Source organism: Molothrus ater, chromosome 3, assembly GCF_012460135.2.
Source record: "Molothrus ater isolate BHLD 08-10-18 breed brown headed cowbird chromosome 3, BPBGC_Mater_1.1, whole genome shotgun sequence".
NCBI classification, from domain to species: domain Eukaryota; kingdom Metazoa; phylum Chordata; class Aves; order Passeriformes; family Icteridae; genus Molothrus; species Molothrus ater.
This window is the reverse complement of record NC_050480.2, coordinates 40,914,759-40,934,646: the sequence shown is the minus strand read 5'-3', so window position 1 is coordinate 40,934,646 and position 19,888 is coordinate 40,914,759. Positions and strand designations below refer to the sequence as shown.

The 19,888-nt window shown below is 39.5% G+C and overlaps 1 protein-coding gene across 1 annotated transcript in view; it reads left to right on the top strand.

Moving 5' to 3' along the window:
- Window positions 1–3,929: 3,929 nt before the first annotated feature.
- WDR27 (WD repeat domain 27) overlaps window positions 3,930–19,888 on the top strand; it is a 91,826-nt gene continuing 75,867 nt past the window's right edge. Inside the window, exons 1-12 of the mRNA XM_036381445.2 lie at window positions 3,930–4,197; window positions 5,059–5,200; window positions 7,428–7,552; window positions 8,018–8,131; window positions 8,859–8,910; window positions 9,400–9,470; window positions 10,333–10,447; window positions 13,113–13,245; window positions 16,247–16,350; window positions 16,795–16,862; window positions 17,765–17,898; window positions 19,320–19,396. Coding sequence (XP_036237338.1) covers window positions 4,015–4,197; window positions 5,059–5,200; window positions 7,428–7,552; window positions 8,018–8,131; window positions 8,859–8,910; window positions 9,400–9,470; window positions 10,333–10,447; window positions 13,113–13,245; window positions 16,247–16,350; window positions 16,795–16,862; window positions 17,765–17,898; window positions 19,320–19,396 — 1,318 coding nt within the window. The 5' untranslated portion in view covers window positions 3,930–4,014. The remainder of the gene's footprint in view (window positions 4,198–5,058; window positions 5,201–7,427; window positions 7,553–8,017; window positions 8,132–8,858; window positions 8,911–9,399; window positions 9,471–10,332; window positions 10,448–13,112; window positions 13,246–16,246; window positions 16,351–16,794; window positions 16,863–17,764; window positions 17,899–19,319; window positions 19,397–19,888) is intronic.

Genomic DNA, 19,888 nt, shown 5'->3' with positions numbered 1-19,888 from the left:
CACCGCCCCCGAACGCCACCGGTACCGCCGGGCGCTCCCGCCCCGCCCCGGGCACGGCCGCGCCCCCGATATCGCGAGAGCGCGGCTGAGGGGAGGGGAGGGCCTGGGGAGGCCGGGGAGGCACCGAGGGCGGAACGGGGAGAGCTTGGTACGCCGTGGGAAGCGCTTTTCGCCACGAAAGCCTGACATTAGAGTAGGCGTCCTTCAGCTGCGCTGAGACTGGAATTTGGAGGATAGGTGTCCCTTCGTGGGTCAGTGACAGTTTATTTGACTGTCGGCATAAACCTGACCTCAGATCACAGAACAGAAAAGCAGTATGACAGAAAATATACCACACACCGTTATTGAATACCCATTGATTTCGACAGTTACCTTGACGTGGCTGAGCTGCTTAAAATCATAAGCAAGAGCGAAAGTTTGAAAAAAACAAAAATCTACATGGAGTGCCTTGTGTACTGAGAGATTCAAGAGAGCCTGTGTATGTACCCCAAGGCCCTGTGCTGAGCTAATGTTCTATCTTCAAAGCCCTCTAATTTCATACACCCATGTAACTTGTTCTCTTCATTCCTAGCTCAAACAAACTGGCTGCATAAGACTGCCAAATGCACGTTCTGATAAATTTTAGCTTTTTTGAAATCAGTTTTGTTTGTATAAAGACTTTTATTCTGCTTAAAACATTAAAATATTATAGTTGCTAGACCTCATTTTTAAAGTTCTTCTTCTGATTGAGTATTGAGACCACTACAAATATACTATTGGACACAAAAGCATGATATGATAAGGAACTGTTATTTCCAGCAGTCTTTCATTTTCCACATAGATGTCAATTTCACTGAAGGTGCTGGAGTGAGACCAGAGAAGGGAAATGGAGCTGGTGAAGGATCTGGAACACTTGTCCTATAGGGAGCAGCTGGGGGAGCTGGCGTTGTTTATCCTGGAGGAGGCTCAGGGGAGACCTTATTACTGTCTACCATGTGGAAGGAGGCTGTAGCCAGGTTGGGGTTGGTCTTTTCTCCAAGGCAACAAATAGCCAGACAAGAGGTGGTGGCCTCAAGTTTTGCCATGGGAGGTATAGGTTGGACACCAGGAAAAATTCTTCACAGAAGGGGTGATTAGACACTGGAACGGGCTCCCCAGGGAGGTGCTGGAGTCACTGTCCCTTGTATATATATATATATATATATATATATATATATATATAGTATATACTGTATCATATATATATATATATATATAGTATATACTGTATCATGAAAGGCTGGATATGGCACTTACTGCCATGGTCTAGTTGACATGGTGGTGTTCGGTCATAGGTTGGACTCAGTAATTTCAGAAATCTTTTCCAAGCTAATTGGTTCTGTGGTTCTGTGATTTGAGATAGGTGGGTACCCAAGGTGTGGGAACATGTGGAGCCAAGGAAACAAAAATAAAAAATAATTGTCAGAGGTGTTTCATGGGGGTGTGGTGAGGTATAAAATTCTTCCTGCACATTTACATGTCAATAATGATCAGTCAAGAAACCAGTCCAAGATCTCTGATACTTCTTTGGATTGCTACTAGTTATTATGGGTAGTAGATTGTTGAAAGTATCATAGGTACAAACATTGAAAGGTGAAAGTAAAATCAAGTGAAAATTGTAAAAAAGAGTACTTAACTGCCTAGAAGCAGTTGCAGAGACACAACATGTTTCAGAACAAGTTCTTTAAGATTCCCAGGGGTTGGTTGCGTGTCAGAACAGCACTCTTTTTGCTGTGTCAGCATTTATTTTTCTTTACCAATGACTAAACTGTCATAACACATTCATGACTGTATTGCTTGTGAAAATTGTCACCAGCATAATAACAATAAAATTTTCTCTAATATTCCCATCCACAAGTCACAGTTCAGAAAAACAGTGTCATGTGCAGTACACTGAGTTGCCTCTGTGTAGCTGGTTCTCAATAGAGTGGCTTTATCCAAATTCACATGCACACACTAAAGAGAATTTGGACTGGTACTTTGTCCAGGCAAAACTAACAAGCACAGAGGACTATGTTGTCAGTGATAATATATATCAGATGCTTATATAGGGCAAAAATGCTTGTAGTGTTAATTACAGACAGACACAATTAAGACATCCCTATAGAAAGTATCTGTTTAAAAAGAAGCTGAGGCTGATATTGACTGATCTGCATCAAAACGGTTTAAGTTGATGCAGATCAAAAACTTGGTCATAAAATCTTAACTCAGGTTGAAAGGGACTTCTGGACTCCTCTTGTCCACCTTCCTGTTCAAAATAGTTCTAATTAAATTGAGTTGCTCAGGGTCATGTCCATTTGACTCCTGGACAAGACGAGATATGGAGATCCACAACCTCTCTTCAGAAACTTGTTCTGATATTCAACCACTGTCATGATATTTTAAAAAATTAAATACTGATTTGGTATGACCCTAATTCGGTTTTCCCAGGATCCAGTTTATCACTGAGTGCCTCTGAGAAAAGTCTGTCTTTCCTGTATCCTCCAATTTTGTAGTTGTGGGCAACAATAAAGTCTCAGCTGTCTCTTCTCCAGGCTGAAGAGACTCAGCTCTCTCAGCCTCTCTGTGTACAGCATTTTCTCCAGCTCCCTGACCATTTTTCTTGCTCTATACTAGGATTGCTCCAGTATGTCAGGATCTTTCTTGTAACAAAACCCCCAAAACTGTACACAGCACTGCAGGCATGGCCAAATAGAGGGGAAGGATCACTCCCACAACTTGCTGGCTACTCTCTATTACTAACACAGCCCAGGATGCAGTTGGCTGCCTCTGCTGCAAGGGCACCGTGGGGGCTCATATTCAGCTTGTCCAGCAGGATGTCTGGATCCTTTTCTGGAGAGCCCCTTCATCCTTCAGCATTTCATCTTGCACGGAGTTACTCTGTGCTAGACGTGGGATTCCACTTACTCTTGTTGGACTCCACAAAATTCTTGTCAGCTTGTTTCTGACTGCTCCCTCCAAATTGGCATCATCCACAAACTTGGGGAAAATAGAAGGTTTGTTTTTCTTGGTGCCTCACCACCTGCATTGTAAAAAATATGCCCCCTCTGTCCAATCCAAATCAACCCCCTCTTAGTTTAATGTTTTTGCCCTTTATCCTGACACTACAGATCTTGGTAAAATGTTTGTCTCTGTCTTTCTTATATGGTCACTTTATATATTCACAGGGTGACTATAAGGTGCCCCTAGAGCCTTCTCTTTTCCAGGCTGAAAGTTCCACCTGACTATGAGGAAGAACCGTGCAAGTGACCTCTGCTGGAACAGATTGCCCAGAGAGGTTGTGGAATCTCTCTCAAGATATGAATGTGGAGATATTCAACAATTGTCTGGATGCATTCCTGTGCCATGTGCTTTAGAATGGCTCTGCTTGAGCAGGGAAATTGACCCAGATGATGCACCATGGTCTCTTCCAATCTGACCCATTCTGACCCCTGTGATTTCTGTGAAGAACCCAAGTATCTCTTCTTGTCTTTACAGGAGAGATGTTCACCTCTTCCTTAAGGTCCCGCTCCAATGTCTGTGTTGTGCTGGGATCCCCAGCGCTGGGCGCAGTGCTACAGCTGGCGTCCCACGAGTGGGACACGGGTGGGACACTCCTGGACCTTCTGGCCATGCTGCTTTCTGTGCAGCCCTGGACATCGCTCTGGAGAGCCAGAAAGCAGCCCCGGGGCATGTTGCCCCGGTGAGGGAACAGCGGCTGCCCCCGCGGGTCCGCCGCGCTCTGCGGGCGACCGAGGGCTGTCCCGCCCGGCCTCCCGTCAGCGGCGGCGCTGCCCTGGTTACGGGCCGGGGCCGGGGCCGGGGCCGGGGCCGGGGCCGGGGCCGGGGCCGGGGCCGGGGCCGGGGCCGGGGCCGGGGCCGGGGCTCTCCGCCTCCCAGCGGGAGGGAGCCCCGAGCGGGGCCGTGAGCCGTGGGCCCCCGGGGTCAGGACGCAGCCGGCGGGGGAAGGCGGCCCCGGTGATCCGGCTCCGCCGCGGGGCCGTTCGCAGCCGCAGGATGGAGGGCGCCTGGGCCGGCTGCGCCTCTGGAGGAAGCCGCGATCCTGACGTTGTCCGCGAAAAGCACTTGTTTAAAGGCAAACTGCCGGAGCCGCTCTTTCAGCTGGCGTGCAGTCACCATCACTGCGCTTTCCCCGTGAGTCGCAATGGGTTGTGCGTCTGGAACACAGCCACTGCTCAGGTAAAGCTAGAATAGACCCCTTGGCAGGCTGCTACTTTAAACTAATTTATAAATAAAATACTTGAGGGTAATGTAGAAGTGTCAGGTTTCACTTCAATGCTGGAAGGCTACTAGCATTTTTATGAACTTTTTTTATTGTGATAAGAATAAAATAAGCTGTTGTGGTGGGTTGGCCCTGGCTGGCAGCTAAACCAGTACCCAGACTCCCGCTGACTCCTTCCCCAGCAGAGTAGGGGAGAGCATAGGATGGGAAGAAGTGAGAAGTCACATGTAGATTCAAAGGTAGTTTAATGAGTGAAGGGAAAAGAGAGAAAAAAGCTATACCAAGGCACCCCCTACAACCAGACTAAGCCCAGCACAGGCTTTGAGCAACAGCCACCTTAGAGTCAATGTCCCAGGCCCTCAACACCTTCTTGCATGCAATAGCCCAGTTCTATTGCTGAGCATAACATAATATGGTAGAGACTATCCCCTTGCCAGTTCAGCAAACTGAAATATTTGTTCCAGCTGTGTCCCCTCCCGACCTCTTATGCATCTTCAGTTTATTATTGGGATGTGGAAACTGAGAAAATGTGGGGAAAAAGAGAAGGCCTCTGTGCTGTGCAAACAGCATTTGGCAACAGCCAAAACATTACCCTGTTATCATCACTGTTTCTGTCACAAAATCGAAAGCATTGTGCCATGCAAGCTGCTATGGAAATAAGTTAACTCCATCCCAGCCAAACCAGTACAGCTACATTGTAGTTTAGGTGATTTTGAAGCTGTAAATAAAAATTAACTATTGTTCCATTTGTATTTTTATATGATTCATAATCTTTGTTTGAAGTTTTAATTTAACTTTTCTTTATCTACATTTGTCAGCCATTATATTTGTCAGGGCATCATTATTCAATTTCTGCATTGTCATTTGGAAATAACATCAATCCACTCCTTGTCTGCTCTGCCTCTCATGAACGTGTGATAGTGTGGAATCTTGATGAATGTACGCAGAAAGTGGAAGAAGGTAGAGTATTGTTTATATATATGTGTGTCATCTATATAAACAAAGAAGTGATGCAAAGGAAGCCATTCACCACCAATCACTCAGACCAGTGTCCAGCCAGTTTCTGAGCAGCAATAACCTTGGAAGGCCACCCCAACACTTCCTTTTCTCCCACTGCTCCTTCTCTAACGAGATTGCTTTATTTCTGAGAAGCACGCCTCAGTCACTCAGATTCAGCAGCAGGAACAGCCATATTAGTGCTGTGCTTCTCTCCTGCTCTTCTTCGGCAATGCCGAGTTGAACCAGGCCGGCAGCACAGCCCGTCCTGTCATTGTCACAGCCACCGGCCCCGGGCGGCGGCGGCCCCGCGGCGATGCTGAGCTGGGTCCGGAGCTGGCCGAGGTGCTGTGCTGTTCGCCTCGGGGCGAGCAGAGAAGCACTGCAGTGACGCTCTGCCACTGTGGAATACAATGGACAGAAGAAAAATAATCATAGCAGTACTGCATAATTAAACATGCAATGCCGAAGTACTTCCTTTTCTGGAATACTTGTGGAACTGGTGTTTTGTATCCTGCTTTGCCTCTCCTTCTGTCTCTGGAACATTGTTTTCGTGTGTGTGTGCGTGAGAGACACCAATGCAAGTGTCTGATCTGGGAGAAGAGTGCATGAGTGGAAGAGCATTGTGGTGACATAGCACACAGAAAATAGGAATTTTAGTGTCCTGACCACCATCTTGGTTTGGAGCCTCAACCAATGGCATTAGATTCTAGGGAGCAGGGCTAACCTCTTTGCAAGCTTGAATTCATTGCAAAGTAGGAGAATAATGAAAGAAAAAGAAAAAAAAAAAAAAAGAAAGATCTGCACAGTCATGATTCACTGGATTTCCAGTGGCAATCTGTCCCCTTTTGGTGACAATATTTAAAGTTTTTAAAGTTGCATGGCAATGTCCCACACTAGTGACAAGTTTCTGGCTTGTTGCCTGTAATTAGAGATTTGCCAATGGCTTAATATAAGGGAGTTCTCTTGTACTCTGTTCCATTTTGAATTTGCAAATCTATATAATATAAAAACTAATGTTGAGCTCATGTTATCAGTGCTTTTTAAAAATAAAGGTCAATTTTAATCCATGAAAGAGTAATATAGACAATCAAAGGGTACTTCAGGAACTGGGAATAAAATGGGACTATGAATTTGGAGGAAATAAAACTGGAAGATAAGAATAGAAAGTAGCAGAGAGATAAAGAGTGTGTGTAGTTTTGATACAAAGACATTCGGCATCCAGATTGTCTGCTGCTTGATTTTTTAATTTTGTTTCCATCTACAGGCTCTTCAGCAGATGCTGTAAAGACTTTGTCTCCACAGACTGTCCTCTGCACATTCTTGGCACATTTTCTCATATTATTTCTTATAAACTGGGTCAAAGTAGTTAAGGAATTCTTTGTGTGACCTTGACCTGTTAATCAATTGTAAAAAGACTCCACAGCATCTAATATGAATGCCTGAAAGGACACCTGTAGTTGTGCTTGTATTCTAGAGGATTTGTTCACTATGAAATCCTAAAATTTCATGACGTATCCAAACTATCCTCACATCATTAAAGGCAGCATTATAAAGTAGGGATCAGCAGAAACCAATCTGCTTGAACCAGTGAGATGACCATAATGAAATCATGAAGACAGGATAGAAATATGACCTATTCTCAGATCTAGTCTTATCTGACTCTGTAATGATATTTAGTGGTGTACTTTCTCTTTCAGCCTTTTCCCACAGAAAAATTAAAAGCAGAGAAGGAAAATCCTCTTTACTTTTTGGCTGAGTGACTGGCATAGTCTCCCAGAAGAAGTATTTTTCAAAACCATGGTTTTCTGGGCTTCAGTTAGGATTTCTTACCTCCAAAATGAATGTGGCACTAGTGGGTTCCATGGGCACATCACCCTACTCCAAAAATCCTTTCCCTTGCAATCTTCAATAGAAGCAAGAAAGCATGATTTGATGGGAATGATTAATATCATAAGGAGTGACAGATCATGTCTAGGCAACAGGGCAGATGGAGGAATTCTGGTGGTCCATAGTTCTCTGCTTTTTTCCCCAGTACCCTGGTGTATGTAAACAGTGTGTTTCTCTGTACATATTCCTGACAGAAACTGGGACAGCTCTGTGGATGGTAACTGCTATGCAAATTTTCCTAGAATCACTGCACCAAATTTTTATATTTCATTGAGTCTCATTAACAATACAATTGCTGCAGGGTTTACACCTCGAGGAATTGTTATAGGAACTCTTTTGGGAATGGTGCTTCATATAAGATTTAGTCCAGATGATCAACAAGTGGCAGTATGTGCTGGAAATCAGATCTACATGTTAAGTGCAAAGGTGAGATAGCGTTCTTTGTATGGTATTGGTATTTCTTTTACTTATTCACTTTCAAATAAAATCATGATACAGAAATGTTAGTAAAATTAAGCAAAAACATTCATTTTGTGTCATAAAATAAGTAGGAACTGGCACTTGATAATGCATCACATATCAGATAGAAGGCTATGTTTAAAGAGGTGAAATGAAACAGTATCTCAATAACTTAAAAGTAGAAAATATTCTTAGGTCATCTGAAAAACTGTTCCTGTATCAGTCAGTCTGAAGAAGCAAAAGTAATGTGTAGTGGCTTTGCCAGCAGGATGGTATACAGGGCTTCAGTTTCAATAATAGAAATCTTACTGAATTATATTTTGAAAACAAATCTGACAATGCTTTGCAAGAGTTATTAATTATCAAAACACTTAATTGCCAGTTTTATGTTGAAGTCCATTCTGTTTTTATTTTTGACTTGTTTAATCACAGAATGAGGCTGTACTAGCTGAATTGGATGGACACTTGGCTCCGGTGACTGCTGCTGAATTTTGCACATGGGAGAAAAGTATGCTCATATCAGTGTCAGAAGACAGAACCTTTAAGGCAAGGAAATTGTAGAAATGAAATTTAAAAAGAATAACTTAGTGAATATGTGAAGTATTCTTCTTTATTCCCCTTTAAATATGCGTTGAAGATTAAGTAAAAAATATATTTGACTTTATGGAGATAAGGACATTATTCTTCGAATTGCTTGGGAAATTATAATAAAAATCAATTACTCTTTTTTAAAAGAGCAATGCAGGTTTTGTATATTCAAAACTTAACACATTGAAGTATTAACTTCAGTGATTATTATCATCTGGCAAATAGAAATATTTTTATTAGCTTGGCTGTAACTGAAATGTTTCAGGTATGCTGAGCTGAAGGAAAACATTTCCCTTTGATTCTGATGATATAAATTTGAATTTTCCTTTTTGGGATTATTGGACTGGCTTACTGTATGCAATGCACCTCTCTCCTCTTTTCTTTTTCATGTATGCCTTTTCGTAAATTGACTAAAATCACTGAGAGATCAACCTAAGAAAAATTGATACTTTGTGTATCCATATCATGTGAGTTTGCCCTTTCTCATCAGGGATGATTATCAGTTGGAGAAAACCCTTCATAAATGGAAACAGGTGCTGAAAAAAAAAATTCTTTCCTAAGAACATCACTTTGAATGCCTCCATTTTTCTGTTTTCACCAAATGATGGCTGTTAAAAGTTGTGTTTTCAGTAGATATCTGAGTAGATACCTATCTTTATATCTTTTTAATTTTTTTAATCTAAAGGTGTGGGACTATTCTACCAGCCAGTTAATATATCAGTCAGGAATAATAACAGGTACTTTTTCTATTTTTAAATGTATTTTTGCATAGTAAAAACCTCCTATCTCTAAATAATAATCTATGATTATTATAGAAGTTTTGGGTTGATTTAGTGAAAATAATTCCTGTAGACAAGGTAACAGTAAACATACTATCCTTTAAAGCCAACAGTAAAGAGTTTTTCCTTTAATGTCTACTTCCCAATGGATAGTTTTAGTGTACTTTCATAATTCTGCAAACCATGCCACAGCAGCTTGGGTGACAGGGTTCAGGAAACCACTGCAATAGCAGCTTAGATGATGGGCAGTGCAGAGGCCTGCAAACACAAAGCCCTCAGCAGCACAAAGGCTGAGGCACACAAAGCTCTGTGCAACCATGAGAACTGCAGTAAGGGCTTTTTCTCCCTGTCTTTATAAATAAGAAGATTCAATTTTGAATGATGTATTTTAATTAAATATCTGATTTGTGTTTACTCTATAAATGCTTTTCTTTCTTTTTTGAGCAGCATTTCCTTTGCTAAGTCTGCTAATTGATGAAGAAAACAAACAGATTATCACTGGATGTGCTGAGGGACAGGTAAGAATTGTTCATTAAACTCAGTCTCTATGTCAAGAATCAACTATTATTGATGCTTCTGTCTATAAAAAAGGTTCACAAGCTGCCTAAGTTTTTTGAATTGTTAAAAGACTTATTTTAGTAAGCATAATTCAGTGCTTTTAGTGTAAACCACAAAAGGTAAATAAGACCTCTATTACAACACAGAAACTTCTTCCTGAAAACCAGGAAAACTTGTAAGAGCACAATCAGCGATTATATAAGAAGAGCACTCTGAGAGGCTATAAATATATCTGTTTTAAAAGAAAAAAAGTGAAAAATAGGATTCTCCTATTTTGGCCAAAAAAAGGAAATGCATGACAATTAAATGAAAGAGGCTCTGATTTCAGCATGTGAGAATTCTAATAAAAATGTGGTAAATGTGAATATCCATTTCACCACTTTAATGGTAAGAATATATTTACATGAAAATTTCCAGATGTTTTTCTTCAGTGTTACTGTTCCGTAATTCTGAAGAAAATTAAAGCTTTACCTGTAGCGGTGTCTAAACCGAGAAATGTGTAAATGAAATTCATGACCCACATGACCCAATGAGTAATTGCATCCATGTTACCTGTGATTTTTAATTGTGAGAAATATTCTATAAGGAGCTTTTTTCAAAACACATAAACATGTGGGAATTAGATGTACAGCTCAAACTGATCATTGCTGCTTTGATTATCTTTAACAGTCTTAGGGATACATATAATTGGAGTTCTTGTCCAAGGTGAGATGCCATATACAAAAGTTCACTAATTACATCTATGGTTTTAAATACTGGATCTTTAGTTTGTATTCATGTAAGCTTTATCTTTATTGCAATTGCTTTTTCTTTTTCTTGCAGCTTTGGATCTTCAGTTTAATCAGTGATCATAATTACCGTTGTGTAGCACATACCGACTTAAAGAAAGAGCAAGAGAAATTCTGTCATAAAGTGTGGAAATCTGGCCAAGAGATAGGTAGCACAATGCTCCTAGAATGCTCTTTATGGTAGAGTCTAGTTGTTACTGGCTGCTGAGTGTGTGCTTTTTTTACCATGATAATTTATTGTAAGTGGTAGACTTATGAGTCTTAGACTGTGACATGGAATTCTTACTGAAGCTGATATGTAGTTGGGTATTGGTATATCTGGAAGGAATTTTGCATGTATGCATGTAATAAATTCTTGGCCAGTGCATTTGTTCATGAAACATTACATCATGTGCAGTATTAAGTATTTGTTTTGATTGAATTCATTGTCCAAGGCCTCAGTGAGAACAGAACCAATACCTAAAAATTAATCCCTTGTCAAAATGCAGTACTATTTCTCAGTTACCTTTGAAGTTGCTTTGGTTCTATTTTTTTCCTTTTTTTTTATCTATAACAGTGCCTTCATAATGTGATATTTCTCTGGCTGTGATATTTCTAGTGGTGTTACGTGGAGTACATATAAGTCTTTATAGGCTGCCCTGGTAACCCCAACAGGGTGATTCCCTGGGATCAGACTGGTTTGATTGTTGCCTTGTTGTGCCTTGGATGGCCATGAGTAGGTGACAGCCTTGGTACAATGGTGTGGTGGTTTGACAGGAAATGTGTTTTTTGGGATGCTGTGTTTTGGGCCAATGGATATTCAGGCTTTAATATTGGCATTTAACCTGGCCATTGGGACATGGACACGCCTCTGAGAACACGGGGTTAAAAGCAGAGCTCTCCCCTGGGAGGGCTCTCTTGGGTGTCCGGCGGGAAAGAGTTCGGGTCTCTGCCCCGGCCCAGCTGCTGGCTGGGCAGGGGGAGGGGAAAGCCATGTGGCTGGAGAGGTAGGCCTGAGCCCGGGGTGGAAGGGTGGAAGAGAGAGAGAGAGACCGGGAGCCACCGGGCAGCCCCCCCCTGAGAGACAGATAGAGAGAGAGAGAGAGAGAGAGAGCCGCTGCCTGGGACTGTAACCTTGAAACTGGATAAACATGGGCCTGTGCCGGCAGCACGGCTGGGACGGAGAAGAAGGAGGGGGGTTCAGCCGGCCACTTGTAGGAGCTTTTAACCCCTTTTTGGAGAATGAGAACTTTACAGATCATTGACCTCTCCTGGAAGATAGAGTGGAAGATGAGGAAGGAAATGTGCAAGTGTGAGAGAGGTCTGGGCGAGCGAGAGATAGTAGAAGAGTAGAGAAGAATCCAGTGGGAAGAGATGATGGAGTGGCTTTTGCTGGACTCTTTTTGTATAGCCATGGACAGACCCATGTTCCTTGTGATACAGAGACTGCATTCTAGGGGGAGGCAATGGCCTCAGAACCAAGAGGGTTCAGTGTTGATGCCCCTCGGCTCCAGGGGGTGAAAAAATATGGGGGGGACAGGTGTCCCAAAGGAGAGATTGTGGGGACAGGTGTCCCAAAGGAGAGACTGTGCCTTTTTTGGATCGGGACAGAGCATCCTTAAAAGACAACCCTAGAAGCAGCTCTGGTCCGTGTTCAGTGGTGAGAGCACTGGACATGAAAAGGAAGAAGTCACAATGGCAGATGTACTCCAGGGCGGTGCCACAGAGTGACACAGAAACACACGAGGCTTCGACTGTGTTTCCAGGGGAAGCCCATGGTACAAGAAGGACTCCTCTCCTCTTGATGAACTGAGGATTGATTGTCTAAAAGGTGGTGCTGGACCGAGAGTTGGTGATTTGAGGAATAAATGTATTGTGTTGGAAATTTGGTGGGGGGAGGAGGAAATGCATTTGTGAGGTTTTCATTTTCCCTGTGTGTGTGCTCCTTTTTATCTGTAGTTGTAGAGTAGTTAATAAAGTTCTGGTTCTTTTTTCCCTAAGTAGGAGCCTGCTTTGCTTATTCCTGGTCACATCTCACAGCGGAAACCAGGGAGAAGGTATCTTCATGGGGGCACTGGCATTGTGCCAGTGTCAAACCATGACAAATGGGAGGTCACCCTCTCCCTGGTGAGGTGCAGACCCCTGTCCCCTCAGCACTGCTGTGGCTTTCCTAGGGAAAGGGAAATCTGGTTTACCTTGCTTGCACTTTTTCTGGATCAATGACTGTTGTATTCTTACCTGCCTAGGGGTCCAGCTTCCATAACCCTGAAGTCCTAACCTAAGGAGAAAGTCTGCTCCATTTCTTGTTATTATTTAAAATCTATGGATCTGACTTTCATGTTTGAAAGAGAGTGATGTAATATCTGTATCTAATGCTGAATTTGGTGCTAGTAGTTCCTGAGTGTGAATTACGCATGCAGAATGGATTGGAGACTCCTTGGGAACAGGGAATTGAGGTGGATTTTTATATTGCCTTTGGATTATGTTGTAACTTTAGTCTCAAGACAATTTTCAGGCTAAGTGGAAAGGTACCCAGCATATTTAAGAATTGTTGGAATATGGCTTTCAGTGTCACTTCTTGAGATGAAAATGCCTAAAACCTGCAAAATCCTTTTCAGTCCATAAGTAGGATCTTTGGATTTTTGTCTCTAGGTATGTGAAAAAACCTCACGTAATAACAAGGAAAACCGGCTCTTAGGAAATATCCATCTTTTGAAATAGAAGTTTCTTGGGTGTGGTCTTAGTTTTTCATGACTGCTACAAATTCTCTCTTCAATTCTGTCTGTTTCCCTTATTTCATAGTATTCTGATAGCTGGTATTGTTGACTTTCTTAGGTGACGGGCAAAATAATTCCAAGCTTTGCAAAACAGACAACATGAGACCAGAAGGATCAGTGGAAACATCATTGCCTATCCTCTTAATTGAGCATTGTGACTTTTTTGTATGTTTCCATAATGAAGAAAGCATGTAAGTCCTTTAAAATATCACCTAGTATTTGAGTCAAATTTATTTCTTGGAGTTCCTATTGGTTCTTGGATTATTTTCACTGCCAATTTGTACTTTTTGAAAAATGCAGTAGGAAAATCAAATAATGTTTTTGGTGATCTGCAAGTTTTAGTGGCCTACTCTTAGGAAGATAACGTACACAAGCTGATACAAAGTTAGAATTGGGTTTTATTCTGAAAAATAATTAAATAAAAATGTCATTGAGAATATCCATTGTAACATCTATTGATACCAGCTGATCAGGAAGGATGAGTTAAAAAGTAATTAATAAGTCAAATTTATTTTGAGTTTGCTTTTCTAAAGAAATATCTCATGCAGCCACTGTGTGACTGTGTCAGTTTGTCTTCCAAGTTTAAATAATTTTTGAACTACATAACCTGCTCCAGTCAAACTTCTGTCAGAGGGACAGATGTTTCAGAACATGATGCTTTTTCTCATTCCCATGGAATTGGTTAGCCAGGTAGAATTAATTCTTACATTGCATTTCTTTCCTGAAGAGAAGTTTAACCATATTATCAGACACTTGGAGATCTGTTCAGGACATTCCCACAAGATCTGTCTCAAATAACAACCTGTTTGTGTTGCATTTTATGATTGTCACCTGTATAAATTTCTCAGCCACACCATGTTTTAGAAAACTCTTGTCCTAACCTTTGCTCTGTGGTGGATTATTCAGGTCGAACTGATTAAACTCTGGTTAGATATATAACTTTTGATAAACAAAGAAGAAAAGTATCCAGCAGTACTGGACAATTTTGGTTGTCTTTATGTTAATTTAAGTAATTATTCACTGTTATTTTCATGCTACCTGCATATTTAGAAGTACCACCATTGAGAGGAAGGAAGTGGTGATTTTTAAGATGCACATCTCAACCATATTTTAATGCAGTGACAGCACTTGAAGGTCAGATGATGAATTATTACAGTCTGTCTTACTGCTTGTATAATATCACTCTCAAAGCATCAAAGCTTTGCCTTCATCACAACTGTAAGTTTGGTTTGAACAGCAGCATATCTTTAAAGATGACAAGTTTTCTGGCAATAAAGAATCCACCATGTCCCTAGTGAATTTGTTCCAGGAACTGATTTGTTCAATTTTGCTTCTAGTCTGAATTGCTGTCTTTTAATATACAGGACTTTAGTATGTTTGTCACTCTGATAGTCCAGTGCCAGCCACTATCCTGTTCCTTCCTTGGACAGCAAATTACAACTCATGAACAAGTTGCCTCTGCACTTCCAGATAAAATAGTTTGTACCTTGTAGAAGGCATGTTTTGTGTAACATTTGTAACATTTGCCTTTGGAAATTTCTGAAACTCAATCTCATTTATTTTTCAATGCCCTTTTGGGACATGGTTGCCTGAAATGGATCCATTTGAAATCCCATGGATTATTTGAAATAATTTTCTGAATTGAGATAACATCACTTTTGCATTCCCACCTGTTACTGCTACACAGTGTACATCTAAGGTCTATTTGTTCTTTCAGCTATCACATCGCAGCTGAAGGTTTTTTTCTGCTTGTAAACAACCATGGCCATTAAATTCTTACTATTAATTAAGTTCCATTATATTTTGGGTTGAGAGGTTTGTGTTTATAAAAATTCTTTTCTATTTATTTTTTAAAAAGAGTGTGTTGGTTTTAGAAGATGCTTCAGATTTATCTGAACAATTGAGCAATCCCTGATATACTGCTTTTCCTGCCTGCAATGAAAAGCAACAATGAAACATTTTTGGAACACTGACGTCCAAAATTAGGCATCTCACACTTTCCTAAGCTTTTTGACATTGAGCAATCTCATCACAATGGATTTTATTATTTTAGAGTTGGAGTGAGTTAGGCTTCCTGGATATATCACTTTATGGTGTTCATAATAACTTGGTAGTGACACTTTTTACATAATTCAAAGAATTTGCAAATTAAATCAGTCTGTTACTGCTGCAATGAAAGTAATGCAAACCACAAATAAAATTATTCATATCATATAAAAGTATCACAAACCAGAAATGAAACTGTCTATTCCAGTCTGCTTCTTAACAGATTTGACTGTATACATTTGGGGTTTTTTTTCTTTAACTTTTTTTTTTTTTCTGAATAATGTTACAGCTTCATATTTTCAATATCCTTACTTCAACTCTTGTGGTCTGATTTTAAATCAAACTAGTAAGTCTACTGACTCCTATTTGGAAAATTTGTTAAAATGTTGATGCCAATTTTTATTTATTGTGGCATCAAAAAATTTTTAGGTTTTTTTGAGAATGACAACTGTTATTTTGTTACAATTATCTTATGCTTGATAATATGTTTCTTCTGTGAGGCTGGTAACTGAAATTAACAAGCCCATTGGTTTACTCTCTGGTGCTTGCAGAAGCCGGATTTCATTACCCAGCTGCAATAGTACTGCCACTAATCACAGGCTGAGACAGACATTCCAGACTTGCCTGGGTTTTTTTCCCCTTCAGTTTGTGCTGCTTTTTCTCTTGTACTTTAATTATGTAAAAACATACATTGAATTTCCCTGTGTTTTGGGTGTTCATATAAGAGTGTTAAAAGTAAATTACGAGTGGATTTGTCTCTTGGTATGAATTTAATTTTTGTGTATACAATGCTTTTACAGCATCTCCCAACTCTTACAAACCACAATAACATTTTGAAGAAAAGTATTTCCTGGGCAATTTTGGATGTGCCATGAAGCACTTACATGAATCAAGGATTGTGTTCTGCCCAAGGATTGTGAAAACTGCTCTCCAGTTTTCAAAACTTCACCAATTTTGCTTGAAACTTTGAGCTACAGATTTGGAAAAAAAAGCTTTAGATGTAATGTATTTTTTCTGTGTGTGCTTTATTATTGTTGCACTGGGACTGGGCAATGAGAATTAAAAACACCGATTTTTGTTTGTTGTATGGTAGCAAGAAAATCTTCTTTATCCTACTCAGAGATATTTTTCTCCTTGTTTTAATAGATATTCTTCCCAGAATACTAGCTATTTTTGGATTGGAACATCTACTGGCTTGTTAATAATTAATTTGGCAAACTTAGAATTGGAAGCTCTTTTATCTTACAGAGGTATGTTTAAAAGATATATGATTACATGATAATGAGATTGCTTTTGTTATCTGACATAAATAGTGTAAGAATTAGGTTGTGAAAGAGCAGAATACAATAGAAACCAAATGTTTTTAAAAATGTTTTTTTTCCCTAATAGGTTTTGTATGTTTTCCTGGCCCTGGTGATTTTTCTCAGAAGAAATGTTCATGCTAGATCTCTGTAGTGGCTAGCCATGAATTTTTATTCAATTTTGCAGTTCATAAGTGTTAAATACAAGTGTAAAATACAAGTTATTCTACTCCATTATAATTTGAGGGTAAAATAGAAGTATATACTCTGAAGAGAATGGGTTAGGGTCATGTCGAATTAGTATGAGTGATTTTTTTGTGTGTGTCATAGAGATAGGTTTTTTGTTGTGAAATGCAGGTATTATTTTATAGTACTTTGTTCTTCTTGATAAAGATTACAGTGATCTCAGCATTCAGATTGCCAGATCATGTGCATTAACAAGGAAGGCAGCTAATGGAAAGGTGAGTATACAGTAAATGTTGCTTTAATAAATGTCAACAGTTACAGTTATTTTCCATAAATATTTACACATTTTGCTAACAGATTAGTGCACAGATTTGTGTTATTTAATATGACTTACATGGTAATTTCTTTGAAGAGGGTTGATTCTTCATTATGGAATCTGCTACTTTGAAGCAGATTTTCAAGGGTTATATATAGTCTGAAGTGATTAATAAGGAAAAGGTGAATTGTTACAGTGTTCAGGGTATACCTTGAATGTCAAGAATGACCATTGAAGAAGCAGAGGAAATCTTTTATGGGGAAAAAAAATTGTTATAGCTTGTTTTTCAAAAAAATGTTAGGATGTGCTACTTCTGAATCCTTCTAAATAATCTGTCAAAACGATTTGGGTTGTGAGAAAATTTCTGTTGAAAGCCACTAAAAGTGATTTTAAGAAAATGGAAGGCATTCTTATCTATATACTCCATTTTTGATATTGCAATTTTCCTACAGAGGTAAGCTCAATCTAGGCTACATCTTTAACATAGAAGTCTTTTGCTTTAGATTAGGATTTTGTTTAAATTCAGCTGTTAGCATGTTCTCATCATGTTGCTGAAGTCATTCTTCCATGTGTACTTCTCACTACTCGCTGCAGAATTGTCTCCAGTGTAGGTGGTGTTGGAATTTCTGTCACTGTTATGTATGTAAGTTTGTTAAAACACATTTAAGCAACATAGGCATATTCTTGAAGGATAGCTTTAAACACTCTACCACTTACTGCTCTTCATGACTAAATCCATGGATATTTTTGATTAATTTTTATAAATTTCAGAAATTGATTTTATTTTACACTATAAATGCATTATGTTTTGAACTTAAATTATTGAGTAAATGGAGTGTTAATTTATGGTGATTGCTGCAGGTTTTATGCTTGATTTCCTCGATGTTTGAAGATATGATTGCTGTGTTGGAAATTAATCTTGCTGCATTGGTGAGAACTCAGCACAGTGATTTTCTCCCATGTGGAAATGAGAAAAGTCTATCAGTTATTGCCAGGTACAGAATTATTAAATGTTTTCTCTCCAAGTTGGATGATGAATTTGTTTATCTGGCACTACAGTGTGTCATATGGTTTTCTATAGTGCTGCTTGTTGACACGGTTTGATTTTACTTTTTTTTCTTATCATGCTTTAGTTGTATTGAGAGGGAGAAATCACAGAATCAAAGAATGGTTGAGTTTGGAAGGCACCTCTCAGGTCATCTTGTCCAACAACCCTGCTCAAGCAGAGCCACTTGGAGTCATTTGCCCATCACAATGTCCAAACAACTTTAGAATATGTCAATGGAGGGAGATGCCACAACCTCTCTGGGCAGCCTGTGCCAGTGCTCAATCACACCAGTAAATAAGTGTTTCCCAGTGTTCAGAGAGAACCTCCTGTGTTTCATTTTTTATGTATTGCCTCCTGTCCTGCTGCTGGGTTTAGGGCACAGAGCCTGGCTCTAGAGTCTGCTTTACAGCCTGTATTGCTACATGGGCTTGTTCCTCCTCTGCTGCAGAACTTTGCCTTTCATATTGTTTAGCTTCACAAGGTTGCTGTCAGCCCGTTTATGTAGACAATAAATGTCTCCCTGGATGACAACACAACCTTCTGCTCTTTAAGACACTCTTCTCAGCTTTGAGTCATCAGCAAACATGGTGAGAGTCACTCTGCTCCCTTATCCAGATTACTAATGCAGATTTTGAATGGAATTATTATACCCATGGAATCATATGGAATGGAGTTGTAACCTCTGGGTTACTCTACTAGTTCCTGCTTTCCACCTAGATCTTGATCATTACAAGATCAAGGTCTGGTCTTGGTTGTTCATCTGGTTTTTAATCCAGCTCAGTGTGTGTTCATCCAGACCACAGTTCATCAGCTTCTCTGTGAGGTTCTTATGGGAGACAGTGTGGAAAGTTTTACAGAAGTCAAAGTAGACAATATTCTCATCTGCTTTCCCCTCATCTGCCAAGACACTCATTTTATCACAGAAGTTTATCTAACTGATCAAGCATGACTTCCCCTTGGTGAATCCCTGCTGGTTGTTACTTTCTTGTCCTTTATGTCCCTAGAAATGATTTATGAGAAAATGCTGACATTTTGAAGATGAAAGAACCTCCACAATATACACTGAAATGCAGATTTCAGTGCTTAAAATAAAATCATCAGTTAATGTTCACAAAACTGGAATCCAGCATGTAAAAGCAATGGTCTGTGAATTGAGTCAGGGCCAAGGCTTGTCTGTGCTGCTGAGTATCTGAGATGATAGCTGATCCACTATGCCTAACTTGTTTTTGTTAAAATCTCATTGCTATTGCGCATGTACACACACATGTGCAGACAAATAACTAAAAAGGAGTTTTGGCACCTTTTTCTAATCTGACATTTTTGTTCATTGCATTGATCAATTTTTTTGTGCTTCATTTTATAACTTAGGTGTACTTTATTAGCAAATTCTCCATTGTGTAAAGGTTTAAAGAAGAACATGAAAGGACCTTCCAGTAAAACACTTGGTAAGTATAAACCAACTCTGAAATTAATTAATTAAGTTATATTTTTAAAAATAGTAGCTGACTTCCAGCTGGCTTGTGCCTAATACAATCAGTAAGTTGTTTTTTGGTTTAAATATATATTGCATTATATTTTTACTTCAGTAGGAAGAATTTTAGACTTCTGTTAATATTTCATATCATACATATGCAATTGTAGTTAAAAATTATGGTTCTAAGTATTTTTATTTTTTCAAAAACCATTGTCTGAGAATTTTCTTTGAATTTTAAAAGTGTTAGAGTGTTGAAGGTTTACATTCTTGTAAGTCATTCTTTTTCTATAGCATGCAGTAAATTTTTCTGTATAATTTGTCACTTCTTTCTTAACTTTGGTTATGTAATATACCAAAGAGATGTTTTGGTATATTTTGTTGTTCTTAATAATCTTTTGCCAATACTATTAGGATGTTTAGGAAGTTAATTTTTGACTCAATATTCTACTGCTTAAAAAAAGAG